The sequence below is a fragment of the Ranitomeya imitator genome, chromosome 3, assembly GCF_032444005.1.
Source record: "Ranitomeya imitator isolate aRanImi1 chromosome 3, aRanImi1.pri, whole genome shotgun sequence".
Classification (NCBI taxonomy): Eukaryota; Metazoa; Chordata; class Amphibia; order Anura; family Dendrobatidae; genus Ranitomeya; species Ranitomeya imitator.
In genome coordinates this window covers 41,488,097-41,503,967 of record NC_091284.1, presented here as the reverse complement: position 1 = coordinate 41,503,967, position 15,871 = coordinate 41,488,097, and the positions used below count along the sequence as shown (strand labels likewise).

At 44.2% G+C, this 15,871-nt stretch overlaps 1 protein-coding gene across 7 annotated transcripts in view; it reads left to right on the top strand.

Moving 5' to 3' along the window:
* GRIK1 (glutamate ionotropic receptor kainate type subunit 1) overlaps positions 1-15,871 on the top strand; it is a 376,723-nt gene that overhangs the window by 127,991 nt on the left and 232,861 nt on the right. For all 7 annotated transcript variants that reach the window (XM_069760826.1, XM_069760823.1, XM_069760824.1 and 4 more), the window contains exons 2-3: positions 6,282-6,449; positions 10,997-11,254. In XM_069760826.1, coding sequence (XP_069616927.1) covers positions 6,282-6,449; positions 10,997-11,254 — 426 coding nt within the window. The remainder of the gene's footprint in view (positions 1-6,281; positions 6,450-10,996; positions 11,255-15,871) is intronic.

Here is a 15,871-nt window from a genome sequence, read left to right as displayed (position 1 = left end):
TCGTTTTTGTTTTTCTGACTGTAACGTCTCCTTTCCATTGACGAAAAATATATATGGTGTTTGGAAAGAGTAGACGAGCTGATCTGTACGCATATTGTGCAGGAGGCACGCCGCTTTCCCATGCGAGCAGAAGATCAATGTTTTCCAAAGTAGCAGAGTTCTGGGTAAAGGGAGCCAGAGAATATTCTCCAGACCCTATGGAGCGATCATTCAGGGAGAGCTGGAGAAGTGGCCATGAATATAATGTGAATGTGTATTAGATAATGGGGAGGGGTGGCCGAGGGGTGAATACATCCTAGAAAATATGGAGGAAGATGAGTTTACGACAAAACTTTATCATTCGAAAGATTTAAAAAAATAAATAAATAATACAGTGGGGCAAAAAAGTATTTAGTCATTCAACAATAGTGCAAGTTCCACCACTTAAAAAGATGAGAGGCGTCTGTAATTTACATCATAGGTAGACCTCAACTATGGGAGACAAACTGAGAAAAAAAAATCCAGAAAATCACATTGTCTGTTTTTTTAACATTTTATTTGCATATTATGGTGGAAAATAAGTATTTGGTCAGAAACAAACAATAAAGATTTCTGGCTCTCACAGACCTGTAACTTCTTCTTTAAGAGTCTCCTCTTTCCTCCACTCATTACCTGTAGTAATGGCACCTGTTTAAACTTGTTATCAGTATAAAAAGACACCTGTGCACACCCTCAAACAGTCTGACTCCAAACTCCACTATGGTGAAGACCAAAGAGCTGTCAAAGGACACCAGAAACAAAATTGTAGCCCTGCACCAGCCTGGGAAAACTGAATCTGCAATAGCCAACCAGCTTGGAGTGAAGAAATCAACAGTGGGAGCAGTAATTAGAAAATGGAAGACATACAAGACCACTGATAATCTCCCTCGATCTGGGGCTCCACGCAAAATCCCACCCCGTGGGGTCAGAATGATCACAAGAACGCTGAGCAAAAATCCCAGAACCATCCGGGGGGACCTAGTGAATGAACTGCAGAGAGCTGGGACCAATGTAACAAGGCCTACCATAAGTAACACACTATGCCACCATGGACTCAGATCCTGCAGTGCCAGACGTGTCCCACTGCTTAAGCCAGTACATGTCCGGGCCCGTCTGAAGCTTGCTAGAGAGCATTTGGATGATCCAGAGGAGTTTTGGGAGAATGTCCTATGGTCTGATGAAACCAAACTGGAACTGTTTGGTAGAAACACAACTTGTCGTGTTTGGAGGAAAAAGAATACTGAGTTACATCCATCAAACACCATACCTACTGTAAAGCATGGTGGTAGAAACATCATGCTTTGGGGCTGTTTCTCTGCAAAGGGGCCAGGACGACTGATCCGGGTACATGAAAGAATGAATGGGGCCATGTATCGTGAGATTTTGAGTGCAAACCTCCTTCCATCAGCAAGGGCATTGAAGATGAAACGTGGCTGGGTCTTTCAACATGACAATGATACAAAGCACACCGCCAGGGCAACGAAGGAGTGGCTTCGTAAGAAGCATTTCAAGGTCCTGGAGTGGCCTAGCCAGTCTCCATATCTCAACCCTATAGAAAACCTTTGGAGGGAGTTGAAAGTCCGTGTTGCCAAGCGAAAAGCCAAAAACATCACTGCTCTATAGGAGATCTGCATGGAGGAATGGGCCAACATACCAACAACAGTGTGTGGCAACCTTGTGAAGACTTACAGAAAACGTTTGACCTCTGTCATTGCCAACAAAGGATATATTACAAAGTATTGAGATGAAATTTTGTTTCTGACCAAATACTTATTTTCCACCATAATATGCAAATAAAATGTTAAAAAAACAGACAATGTGATTTTCTGGATTTTTTTTTTCTCAGTTTGTCTCCCATAGTTGAGGTCTACCTATGATGTAAATTACAGACGCCTCTCATCTTTTTAAGTGGTGGAACTTGCACTATTGCTGACTGACTAAATACTTTTTTGCCCCACTGTATATGTGAAGAACATTTAGTGCAGCTCTGGAGTATAGTACAAAGTACATTTTTGGCAATAGATCTTAGAATAATACTACATTCCACAATTGGATGTATTAAAAAAATGTTCCTGTGCTGAAATAATCTTGTAAATGTGCCCCTGATGTGTACTGTGTAATGGCTGTATCTGACCGTGCAGGGACATAGTCTGATCATACCACATCTCCTGGGCAGGAAACAAAGCAAAAGGAGAGTATACAGATATTACAGATGCTGCTTTCTGTGATTTCCTTGCCTGTTTTATCACAGGAGTGAGTGTTTCTTCCACATCTCCAGCCCTCTGAACTCTGCATAATTCAAGTCAGTAAAGATTGGATCTCCATCCAGTTGCCGCTGAGCTCATGTGTCACTGATTTGATTTATGATGAGGTCAGAGGGCTGAAGATGCAGCAGAAAGACTCGCTCCTGTGATAAAACAGACCGAGAAATGTTACGTAACGGAAAGAATAATCTGCATTCCTTGCAGTCCTGTCTATATAACCACTTATTCTTCCTCCCCTGCCCAGGAGATGTGGTATGATCAGACCACGTTCCTGCATGGTCAGACACAACCATTACACAGTACACAGCAGGGACACATTTATAAGATTATCTCAACACAGGAACGTTTCTTTTCCAATCCAATTGTGGAAATTATTTTTATGCTAAGATCTATTGATTAAAATGTACTTTTTTGTGAGGAAAACCCATTTAAACTCATGACAGCCTCTAAACCACATAGATTATTAGCTCATTGTTTAACCAATAGCATATTAGTCGCTATCTTAAACCTCCTATATATACAGTGGGTACGGAAAGTATTCAGACCCTTTTACATTTTTCACTCTTTGTTTCATTGCAGCCATTTGGTAAATTCAAAAACATTCATTTTTTTTCTCATTAATGTGCACTCTGCACCCCATCTTGACCGAAAAAAGCAGAAATGTAGTAATTTTTGCAAATTTATTAAAAAAGAAAAACTGAAATATCTCATGGTCATAAGTATTCAGACCCTTTGCTCAGTATTGAGTAGAAGCACCTTTTGAGCTCGTATAGCCATGAGTCTTCTTGGGAATGATGCAACAAGTTTTTCACACCCGGATTTGGGGATCCTCTGCCATTCTTCCTTGCAGATCCTCTCTAGTTCCGTCAGGTTGGATGGTGAACGTTGGTGGACGCCATTTTCAGGTCTCTCCAAAGATGCTCCATTGGGTTTAGGTCAGGGCTCCGGCTGGGCCGGTCAAGAATGGTCACAGAGTTGTTCTGAAGCCGCTCCTTTGTTATATTAGCTGTGTGCTTAGGGTCATTGTCTTGTTGGAAGGTGAACCTTCAGCCAAGTCGGAGGTCTAGATCACTCTGGAAGAAGTCTTCATCCAGGATATCTCTGTACTTGGCCGCATTCATGTTTCCTTCAATGACAACCAGTCGTTCTGTCCCTGCAGGTGAGAAACACCCCCATAGCATGATGCTGCCACCACCATGTTTCTCTGATGGGATTATATTGGGCAGGCGATGAGCAGTGCCTGGTTTTCTCCACACATACTGCTTAGAACTTTTTGGGTGACAATTCTACCTTCATCTCATCAGACCAGAGAATCTTATTTCTTAGAATCTGGGAGTCCTTTATGTGTTTTTAGCAAACTCTATGCGGACTTTCATATGTCTTGCAGTGAGGAGAGGCTTCTGTCGGGCCACTATGCCATTAAGGCCCAACTGGTGGAGGCTGCAGTGATAGTTGACTTTGTGGAATTTTCTCCCATCTCCCTACTGCATCTCTGGAGCTCAGCCACAATGATCTTGGGGTTCTTCTTTACATCTCTCACCAAGGCTCTTCTCCCACAATTGCTCAGTTTGGCTGGACGGCTAGGTCTAGGAAGACTTCTGGTGGTTCCAAACTTCTTCCACTTAAGGTTCCTAAAAGCACAGTAGCCTCCATAATCCTTGAGGACTGCAGAAATTCTGTTGTAACCTTGGCCAGATCTGTGCCTTGCCACAATTCTGTCTCTGAGCTCCTTGGCCAGTTCCTTTGACCTCATGATTCTCATTTGGTCTGACATGTACTGTGAGCTGTGAGGTCTTATATAGACAGGTGTGCGCCTTTCCAAATCAAGTCCTATCAGTTTAATTACACACAGCTGGACTCCAATGAAGGAGTAGAACCATCTCAAGGAGGATCACAAGGAAATGGACAGCATGTGACTTAAATATGAGTGTCTCAACAAAGGGTCTGAATACTTATGACCATGTGATATTTCAGTTTCTACTTTTTTAATAAATTTGCAAAAAAGGCTACATTTCTGGGGGGGGGAGGGTTCAGTCAAGAAGGGGTGCAGAGTGAGAAAAAATGAACTTTTTTTGATGTTACCAAGTAGCTGCAATGAAGCAAAGAGTGAAAAATGTAAAGGGGTCTGAATACTTTCTGTACCCCACTGTACATGTATACTGTATCAGCAAAACAGTGCATTGTAGTCAATATCTCCTCACAATAGAAATGCAATTTTTTTTTTTAACCCTCAAACGGTATTTAAATTTATATTCTCATCCAGGAACGGCCGATACACAAGAGACGAGGTGAAAAGAATGAAGATTCTTCAACAATTTAGAGAAGAAAAGCCACAAGGGGCCGTTCGATATGAAATCCTGTCTAGTTGTAGGAATAGAGTTTGTTGACAGGTCGGCTGAGAGAGGAAGAGGACAGAATACGGAGACACAATTGTGATGGAATTTTAAAAACAAGTCCTATATTTTGGGCTGCATTTTAAATTATTAAAGGAGTTTACTTCTAGGATCAGTGACTCTCCATCTCCCCAAGCGTTATGTGCCCATGATCTTCTGAGAGCCTGCAGCACTCACGTTACATAAACCTTCATAGTTCCATCAGACGGAACTATTTAAAATAGTGTACGGTTTTGTACAGTCTGTCTATCTATACTGTACAAAATCACTCACTATTTTAAATAGATGTTGTAGAGATACGGGAGGTCGGCAGACACCCAGGTCCGCTAGCCGGAACTGTATGGACCAGGGATCGTCCCGCCGAACACCCGCTCTCCTTTTAACGTGAGCATAACGCTACTCAGACAACAGAGAGTGACGGTAATACAATGTGGCAATACTTTATTGGACCATAAAACAGGCAGATAACACGTAGAACAGTCCCAGCAAAATACTCCTAGATGATGCACCTTACAGAGTCTCACCCTTCCGCTGACTCGCCGGGATAATGGCTTCTGTTACTTCAGAGCTTCCAGGGTCGACTACCCCACCTGTGACACGCACACAGAGGAGGTAACGAGACAAGCGTAGGAAGATGACAGTCCATTCAGATACAAGGCCAGTTGACCGGAGGATCGCAGCCTGGCTTCATCGTCTAGGGTCGTTTACCCCACCTGTGGCACACACACAAAGAGGAGGTAACAACAAGCATAGGAAGGTGATAGTCCATTTAGGTACAAGGCCAGTTGACTGGAAGGTTGCAACCTGGCTTCTCCAAACATCTCCATGCAGCCAGGCGACCAGCAGATCCCAATCTTGTCTTTCTCCAAACGTATCCAAGGCTTCGCGATGGTCAATGGAGCAGATCTGTATTCTTACAGCTGGGGCTGAAGTCCCCTAAGCCAGCTTCTTGTATAATAATGAATCTGTGTCCCTCGTGATGGAGCCATGATGTATTGGCTGCTGTCCTGCCTCTGGATGTCTTGATGTCTTGCTGAATCTCTGTCTTTCTCTCTGTCTCATAGAGGCATATCACCTCTTTTTATGTTTAACAAGTGTCCTTTAGTCCAGCATCACAGATAAGGGGAAGAATAGGCCAAGTCACCTTGTTTGATTATGTAATCTATTTGCATAGATTTTCCACCTCTGTTTTAAAAATGAACAAACTATCTGGCCTAGACAATGTATAATTAGCTTATCAGTAAACATCAAGTCAACTAGTCATCAAGGATAAGAGCACAATATGTTACACTAAATGCCAACGTACAAGTCAATATTACAGGCTTACGCAAGCAAAAGTCTATTTTTTGACCAACCAGACAGAAACACTTAAATTAAAAAGTCAACATATAGATAACAGTCTATTCTTTCTGGCTTGCTAAAAATAGTTGTTTGGTTGAATAAGATACAATGTATTTCTTTTGGTGTTCTCTGTTGAACTTTGAATCAAAAATATCCGTTGTACAATCCCTTTAAAACTGTCATTCTTCCATTTGGCTTTTCTCTGTGCTCTTTATAAGTAAATTGACTACATTTCTAATGGTATGTCTTAATTTTTCAATTACAGGAGGGATTTTCGAGACACAGGAAAATGAGCCAGTCAATGTGGAAGAACTAGCCTTCAAGTTTGCGGTGACCAATATCAACAGGAATCGGACGCTGATGCCCAACACCACACTAACCTACGACATCCAGAGAATCAACCTGTTTGACAGCTTTGAAGCCTCCAGAAGAGGTATGTCTACTGACTGATTATAATGGAGCCCACCTGAAGACCCTAATCCAACCTATAGATTGCCCAATGTTTATCTTATCCCAGGGTAGAGTTCTTGTACAGTTATTATGATGTTTTGGACTTTCAAGGTTACTATAGGATTCGCCTGTAGACTGTTTTTGGATATAACTTTTTTTAAAAATGTAGACGCTTTTTTGTAGAGATTTTGGAGGAGTTTTTCTTTTTCTGATGAGGCTTTCGAAAACTTTTTCTCCTCACCTGTTCTTTGCAGTCTGTAGATTGGGAAGTGTTTAATTTGGAGTGGATTCCCTAAGTCACCAAAGAAGTGACGTGAGCCTTCTTTCTCCACCAGCTGTTTTTTAAAATCTCTTCTTGAAAAACAAATTCTCAAAAAACTCATCATGTAAACGGCACATTAGATATCCCATAGAAATCAGCAGGAAGAGTTTTCCAAGCGGTTTATGGCTCTGTGCACACAACAAAACCTTGTAAAGTCGGATGAAGCCGACAAGTTTTTCAAGTAGCAGACACTTCAGGAAACTCTGGAGTTTTTTTTTTCTTTTGTGTCCTTTTTTCGGTTGTTTCCTGAGTGGCTTTTATGTTTTTTTTTTGTTTTTTTTAAAGATTTTTGCATGATATTTGTGATGCTTCTTTTACTGTAATTTTTTGGGGTTGTTTTTTTTCACTCCTTTGAATAATAAAGAAACTGCTAGCAGATTTTTAATGTAAAAATGATGGCAAAACGCTCCAAAAAACATCCGTCCTTCTACTGGATATCTGTTTTTGCTGTGTTTCTGTAGCCGAAACTCTCCAATCAAAGCTTATATTTTTTGGAGAGTTTTTTCTATGAAATTTCAGTCTGAACAGACCCTAATTTTTTTTCTCAGACCTTTTGTACATGTCTGGACAGCAGAAAGCTGCAGAACCAGTCACGACCAACTGCACTCGACGTTAAACTAAGCCATTAGTATGAGATTGTGGTGGTCCACCTCCTGATCAGCCGACAGAAGAAGGTTCAATGCTCATACGAAGTCCTTCATTGTTTATCCGGCATAGGTGTATTCATTTGGTTATACCTGTGCCTGGTTCTGTAGCTATGTGCTTCATGTACTGTATGTATGCTAGCTATGTATGAGACTGAGCCTGGATACCAGACTCTACCACTGCCAAATATATGACGTAAGGCGCTGTGTCTAGTAAATCATAAACAGATTGAGGAAGCTGCACCTCAACATCTTTAATAAGCTAATTGGTGGAGGTATCTAAAGTTGGACCCCCATTGGTCTGTTAATGATGACCTACAGTGTGGGAAATTTTATGTTTTTTGCTGATTTTGTAAGTTTGCCCACTGACAAATACATGAACAGTCTATAATTTTAAGGAACTCAAAAAAACACATAATAAAAATAGCCTCACCAAAACCTGACAAATGCACTAGCGGGGTGCAGCAGGCCCCCACTGATAAAGGCTGGAGCAGGACAGATGCAAGCTGATGAGAACAACCACCCACTCACCTAAATAATGGAGGGGTTGGCTGCCTAGTAGCAAAAATGCACACAGGTAGGGCTTGCATAGGACACTATACACACAGGTAAGTGTGATGCACAGTGTCTGTATAGCAGCCTACTGTTCACGCCCATAGTATTAGCAGGCGCGCCATCCAGCACTATATATATGCACCACACAGAAACACCAGCTAACATAGAGAAACTCTGCTTTTTTTTTTAGTTTCTCTGTTAGCTGCTTTGAAATTAATGTTAGGACTCGCAAGTAATGGGATCTCTTGATGTTGGGTTGCGAGCATATCCATTTTGGCCAAAATAGTAACCAATCCCTCATTTAATGTGTTTACTATATGCATTATTTTTCATCTTTTTATTGCACTTTTTATCATTTTTTTGCAGGATGCAGCTAGGCCCCTTTATGTTAGCTGGTGTTTTTGTGGAACTTTCAGCCAATCACCCCCTATAGTTATGCCTCTGCCTGTGGTCCTCCAGTATGTCGGTGGTTGCAGTTTTGCAACTGCTGGGGGGACTACAAGTTGCAGATCACTGTTCCAGTTGTAAAAAAAAAAATATAAAAAAATTTCTACTTTCATTAAAGTGGATTCCAAATGCTTATAAGCATATAAAAGAACGAAGCCAGATAACTTTTACCCTCCCCTGCTCCAGCAGCTCAGTGATTGGCTGCAGCGGTGATGCACACTGTTGAGATGACGTCACTGCCGCAGTCAAAGCACAGAGTCTGGAGCAGCGGTGGAGAGCCGAGTGCTATATAGCTTAGATATTTTACATGCCTACAAGTGTTTGGGGGTCGGCATTGCTAAAAGTGGAAAACCCCTTTAATATTTCAATACCTAGTGGATTGTGTTGTCACGTACCTGTTACTGTTTCTCACATACCTGTTAACTGTTTCTCACGTACCTCGTCCTGTTTCTCACGTACCTCGTCCTGTTTCTCACGTACCTCGTCCTGTTTCTCACGTACCTCGTCCTGTTTCTCACGTACTTTGTCCTGTTTCTCAAGTACTTTGTCCTGTTTCTCACGTACTTTGTCCTGTTTCTCACGTACTTCGTCCTGTTTCTCACGTACTTCGTCCTGTTTCTCACGTACCTCGTCCTGTTTCTCAAGTACTTTGTCCTGTTTCTCACGTACTTTGTCCTGTTTCTCACGTACTTCGTCCTGTTTCTCACGTACTTCGTCCTGTTTCTCACGTACTTCGTCCTGTTTCTCACGTACCTCGTCCTGTTTCTTACGTACTTCGTCCTGTTTCTCACGTACCTCGTCCTGTTTCTCACGTACTTTGTCCTGTTTCTCACGTACTTTGTCCTGTTTCTCACGTACTTTGTCCTGTTTCTCACGTACTTTGTCCTGTTTCTCACGTACTTTGTCCTGTTTCTCACGTACCTCGTCCTGTTTCTTACGTACTTCGTCCTGTTTCTCACGTACCTCGTCCTGTTTCTCACGTACCTCGTCCTGTTTCTCACGTACCTCGTCCTGTTTCTCACGTACCTCGTCCTGTTTCTCACGTACCTCGTCCTGTTTCTCATGTACTTCGTCCTGTTTCTCACGTACTTCGTCCTGTGTCTCACGTACTTTGTCCTGTTTCTCACATACCTCGTCCTGTTTCTCACGTACTTCGTCCTGTTTCTCACGTACTTTGTCCTGTTTCTCACGTACCTCGTCCTGTTTCTTACGTACTTCATCCTGTTTCTCACGTACTTTGTCCTGTTTCTCACGTACTTTGTCCTGTTTCTCACGTACTTTGTCCTGTTTCTCACGTACTTTGTCCTGTTTCTCACGTACTTCGTCCTGTTTCTCACGTACTTCGTCCTGTTTCTCACGTACTTCGTCCTGTTTCTCACGTACCTCGTCCTGTTTCTTACGTACTTCGTCCTGTTTCTCACGTACCTCGTCCTGTTTCTCACGTACTTTGTCCTGTTTCTCACGTACTTTGTCCTGTTTCTCACGTACTTTGTCCTGTTTCTCACGTACCTCGTCCTGTTTCTCACGTACCTCGTCCTGTTTCTCACGTACCTCGTCCTGTTTCTCACGTACCTCGTCCTGTTTCTCACGTACCTCGTCCTGTTTCTCACGTACCTCGTCCTGTTTCTCACGTACCTCGTCCTGTTTCTCACGTACTTCGTCCTGTTTCTCACGTACTTCGTCCTGTTTCTCACGTACTTTGTCCTGTTTCTCACGTACCTCGTCCTGTTTCTCACGTACCTCGTCCTGTTTCTCACGTACCTCGTCCTGTTTCTCACGTACCTCGTCCTGTTTCTCACGTCCTCATCCTGTTTCTCACGTACCTCGTCCTGTTTCTCACGTACCTCGTCCTGTTTCTTACGTACTTCGTCCTGTTTCTCACGTACTTCGTCCTGTTTCTCACGTACTTCGTCCTGTTTCTCACGTACTTTGTCCTGTTTCTCACGTACTTTGTCCTGTTTCTCACGTACTTTGTCCTGTTTCTCACGTACTTTGTCCTGTTTCTCACGTACCTCGTCCTGTTTCTTACGTACTTCGTCCTGTTTCTCACGTACCTCGTCCTGTTTCTCACGTACTTTGTCCTGTTTCTCACGTACCTCGTCCTGTTTCTCACGTCCTCCTCCTGTTTTTCACGTACTTCGTCTTGTTTCTCACGTACCTCATCCTGTTTCTCACGTACTTCGTCCTGTTTCTCAAGTACTTCATCCTGTTTCTCACGTACTTCGTCCTGTTTCTCAAGTACTTCGTCCTGTTTCTCACGTACCTCGTCCTGCTTCTCACGTACTTCGTCCTGCTTCTCACGTACTTCGTCCTGTTTCTCACGTACTTCGTCCTGTTTCTCACGTACTTCGTCCTGTTTCTCACGTGCTTCGTCCTGTTTCTCACGTACCTCGTCCTGTTTCTCACGTACTTCGTCCTGTTTCTCACGTGCTTCGTCCTGTTTCTCACGTACCTCGTCCTGTTTCTCACGTACCTCGTCCTGTTTCTCACGTACCTCGTCCTGTTTCTCACGTACCTCGTCCTGTTTCACACGTACCTCATCCTGCCATTTCTCTCCTGCAGCTTGTGACCAGCTTGCTCTCGGGGTGGCGGCATTGTTTGGACCATCTCACAGCTCCTCGGTCAGCGCAGTCCAGTCTATCTGCAACGCTCTGGAGGTTCCTCACATCCAGACCCGATGGAAGCATCCATCAGTGGATAACAAAGACACGTTCTTCATCAATCTCCACCCAGATTATGCTGCCATCAGCCGGGCGGTGCTGGATCTCGTCCTACACAACAGCTGGAAGACAGTGACAGTGGTGTATGAGGACAGTACAGGTAGGATCACCAGTGATGTCAGCGCTTTGATGATGTCCTACAGGAATGTATGCAACATCATGGGTTGGTCATTTTCATCCACGATACGGGTGGTCCAACTTCCGAGACAATTTTTTTTCTCCATAAATGGATGTACTTGAGGTTAAAAATCAATTTTGCATTTTGGTTTCATCAAAAAATGTTGCACCGTTTGCCTTCTATAGCCTCAATTTCATACTGGTTGTTGCTGACTGCAGAATGAGTGAACAGAGAATCAGTCAGTGAGCTCACTTTGATAGTCAGGGAGTATTTTTTTTTTCTTTTTCTGAGCTACGCTCGATTGATTTATGACCAAAGGCCACATCGAAGAAAAGGCTTATAAAAGCAAAATGGTGCAGCATTTTTATTGAAACCCAATTGTAAAAATGATCATCAGCCCCAAAGACATTGTTAGGTAAAAAAAAATTGTCCCCAAGGGTAAACAACACCAAGATTTAAGGGGATCTAACTTTTTTTTTTCATTCTCCATGTAAGTCGGAACTGTCAATCATGGTGCGCTGCACAAAGCAAATAAATGTATGTTTACAGCATAAAAGGTTAAAAAAAAACCAGTCAAGTGTAGGGTCATCAATTATGAGATTTCGAGGAGGAAATAAGCCAATTCACAGCCCTCAGATCGCAATCCTGTAGAGCAGGGGTGGGCAACAATTAATTATTCCAAGGGGTCACATGAGATCCTGTGACTATTGTGGAGGGCCGCATCAACCGGCCAATTTTAATTTTTCTCATTATTATTGTTTCATATAAATTTTTAGTATTTAATATTGAGGAGAATGAAGTCTGGCGTCTCGCAGATCCTGATAATATATGTTACCATAGGGCTTATTGTAACCGGTATTCTTACCTGTAGGAGCGAATCAACACCATATAATCTACCGCCTTTCGTATAAAGCAGTTATATCATATGCTCCTATTATGAAGCCCTTGCGCCTTGAACAATAGTTCCTATTATGATGCCCCCATAACCCATAATCCCAGCACACAGTATGATGTCACTACACAGCCCTGAAAACAGTAAGATGTCCCCTCAAACAGTGTGATCTCTCCACAAAGTTCCCTATACAGTATTGTGTCTTGTGTCCATGCAGCCCCCTTACACAATATTATGTCCCCACACAGCACCCTTACACAGTATGATGGCCCGCATACAAACCCCATGTGTAGTATGTTGTCCCCCACACAACCTGTTTGCGCAGTATAATCTCCACCACACAGCCCATATGCACAGTATGATGTTCTCCACACAGACCCCATGCGCAGTATGTTGTCCCCCACACAGCCCATATGCACAGTATGATATATACAACACAGACCCCATGCACAGTATGATGTCCCCCATACAGACCCCATTCGCAGTATGATGTCCCCCATACAGACCCCATGCGCAGTATGATGTCCCCCATACAGACCCCATGCGCATTATGATGTCCCCCATACAGACCCCATGAGCAGTATAATGTCCCCCATACAGACCAGATGCACAGCAGTTTAATTTCCCCCATACAGACCCCATGCGCAGTATAATGTCCCCCATACAGACCCCATGCACAGTATAATGTCCCCCATACAGACCCCATGCGCAGTATGTTGTCCCCCACACAGCTCATATGCGCAGTGTAATATACACAACACAGACCCCATGCGCACTGACGTCCCCCACACAGACCCCATTGTGTCCACACAGCCCCCTTACACAATATTATGTCCCCACACAGCACCCTTACACAGTATGATGGCCTCCATACAAACCCCATGTGCAGTATGTTGTCCCCCCACACAACCTGTTTGTGCAGTATAATCTCCACCACACAGTCCATATGCATGTCCATATGTTCTCCACACAAACCCTATGCGTGGTATGATGTTCCCCACCCAGTCCGTATACACAGTATGATATCCACCATACTAACCCAATGTGCAGTATGTTGTCCCCCACACAGCCCATATGCGCAGTATGTTGTCCCCCACACAGACTCCATGCACAGTATAATGTCCCCCACACTGACCCCATGCGCAGTATAATGTCACACACAGACCCCATGAGCAGTATAATGTCCCCCACACAGACCCCATGGGCAGTATAATGTCTCCCACACAGACCCCATGTGCAGTATAATGTCACACACAGACCCCATGAGCAGTATAATGTCCCCCACACAGACCCCATGAGCAGTATAATGTCCCCCACACAGACCCCATGAGCAGTATAATGTCCCCCACACAGACCCCATGCGCAGTATAATGTCACACACAGACTCCATGCACAGTATAATGTCCCCCACACAGACTCCATGAGCAGTATAATGTCCCCCACACAGACTACCATGGGCAGTATAATGTCCCCCACACAGACCCCATGGGCAGTATAATGTCCCCGACACAGACTCCCATGGGCAGTATAATGTCCCCCACACAGACTACCATGGACAGTATAATGTCCCCCACATAGACTCCATGGGCAGTATAATGTCCCCCACACAGACCCCATGAGCAGTATAATGTCCCCCACACAGACCCCATGCGCAGTATAATGTCCCCCACACAGACTCCATAAGCAGTATAATGTCCCCCACACAGACCCCATGGGCAGTATAATGTCCCTCACACAGACTCCATGGGCAGTATAATGTCCCCCACACAGACTCCCATGGGCAGTATAATGTCCCCCACATAGACTCCATGGGCAGTATAATGTCCCCCACACAGACCCCATGGGCAGTATAATGTCCCCCACACAGACTCCCATGGGCAGTATAATGTCCCCCACACAGACTACCATGGGCAGTATAATGTCCCCCACACAGACCCCATGGGCAGTATAATGTCCTCCACACAGACTCCATGAGCAGTATAATGTCCCCCACACAGACTACCATGAGCAGTAATTAGACGTAAAGTGAAAACGCGCCTCAACCCCTTTCACACGCAGCTCCGGTCTGTATACTGAGACACAGCGGAGGCGATCTAGTGACATCATTGCACCTGCTCCGCTCTCATACACACAGGCTCAGTGATGTATTGCTCCCTTTTCCACCATTGATTTCATGCCAAGGATATAGATACCAGTGAAAGTGAGAAGAGGGGTGGATGGTGGCTGCGTGGTTTGGAATGCAACTACATAAAGCCTTTTGACTGTCCCGAGGCCGTGGGTCACACCAGAGCAGCCAAAGGGCCACGAGGGGCCTCCACTTTGCTCATGTCTGCTATAAAGCACCTCTGGGACGAGCTGTAAAAGACTCATAAAAAGTCAAGACCTCCATCCACAAGGAGCGATCCTGTCCTAATGGGCTGGTATAGCTTCTGAACAAATTTCTACATGAGGTCCGATGCGCTAGTGGATGGGTGTCTGTAATAAAGTGGCCATTTGCTGTATTATGGCCGGCACGTGTTATATTCAGGCCTATACCTGACTGACGAACATGAGGGTTCAATATGCAGAACGCATATATATACGGTGATGCCAAAAACAACGAAGAAGAAGCTCATGAATACGCTGACATTGGATCGATGGCGGCGCGGTGCGCGGGTTCAGAGTGTAACCAGGTCGCGCATGATCGATAAGGTGCAATGATGGATCAGGCCCTCATTTCCATTGCTTTGTTTAGAGTCCACTGTAATGAGCTGCGTCTCTATAAAAGAGAATGGATCTAGGAGAATTCGGCAGGGCCCTCATTGTCTCCTAATGATATTCCAGCGTATTGTGCTCCATATTGATAAGAGAGGGTTAACGGTTCACAGCCGAGCACTGGAAGCTGCAGATAACCCCAGCGACCGGAGAATACATCTAATGAAGTTAAAGTGCCCCCCAGGATCCTATTAATGTTGGTCTTTTATGTGGCAGCCTCCCTCCAGAGCCGCTTCTCGATGTGCTCTCGTCCTTATCACGGAGGAGCCGGGTCATTACAGAAAGCACAACTGTTTATTGAATTACGTAGACTGAGATTAATGGGGGATTACTGTGCGAATCCCACAATCCGGGGGCTGAGCGGAGCTCCGGTTATATACTTCATATAAAATGCACCGTAGGGTAGGAACTAATTATTATCCAGTCGGATTCATTTAGTCTAGTTCTGGTATCTACTTTATAAACGTGGTTGTCCACCGCTAGTTTTATTTTATAAATGTGCCCATGTTGGGCCCATCCTGTGCCCCGCCGCCTGTGTTCCCCGCTGGTCTCTTTGCTTCCTTTTCCAACTGGGGATGTCACATGATCGAGGCAGCTAATCAGCAGTCACTGATTGACTGCAGTGGTAACGCTCCTTCTTCTGAGCTGGATGAAACGCTCTTCTTGCCCTCTCTTCTGCCTCAGCTGAAACACGACTGTTGGGATATAGCAGAGGAAGCGAGGAGACCGTCGGGGACCATGGGAAAAGGTGCATAGGAATACCGAGGTCTTGCAGGTTAGTTTATAACCATTTTTTTTTTTAATTTTAGGATGACGACAGGCTTGTTTTTAAAATTAAAACATAGGTGTGGACAGCCCCCTTTAGAGTTTGGCTATTGTGATTTTTTAAGGCATAACTCAATTCCCGCTGGAGCCAAGTAGGGATCGTCTTTCTGGAAGGAAGTAGGGTGAGA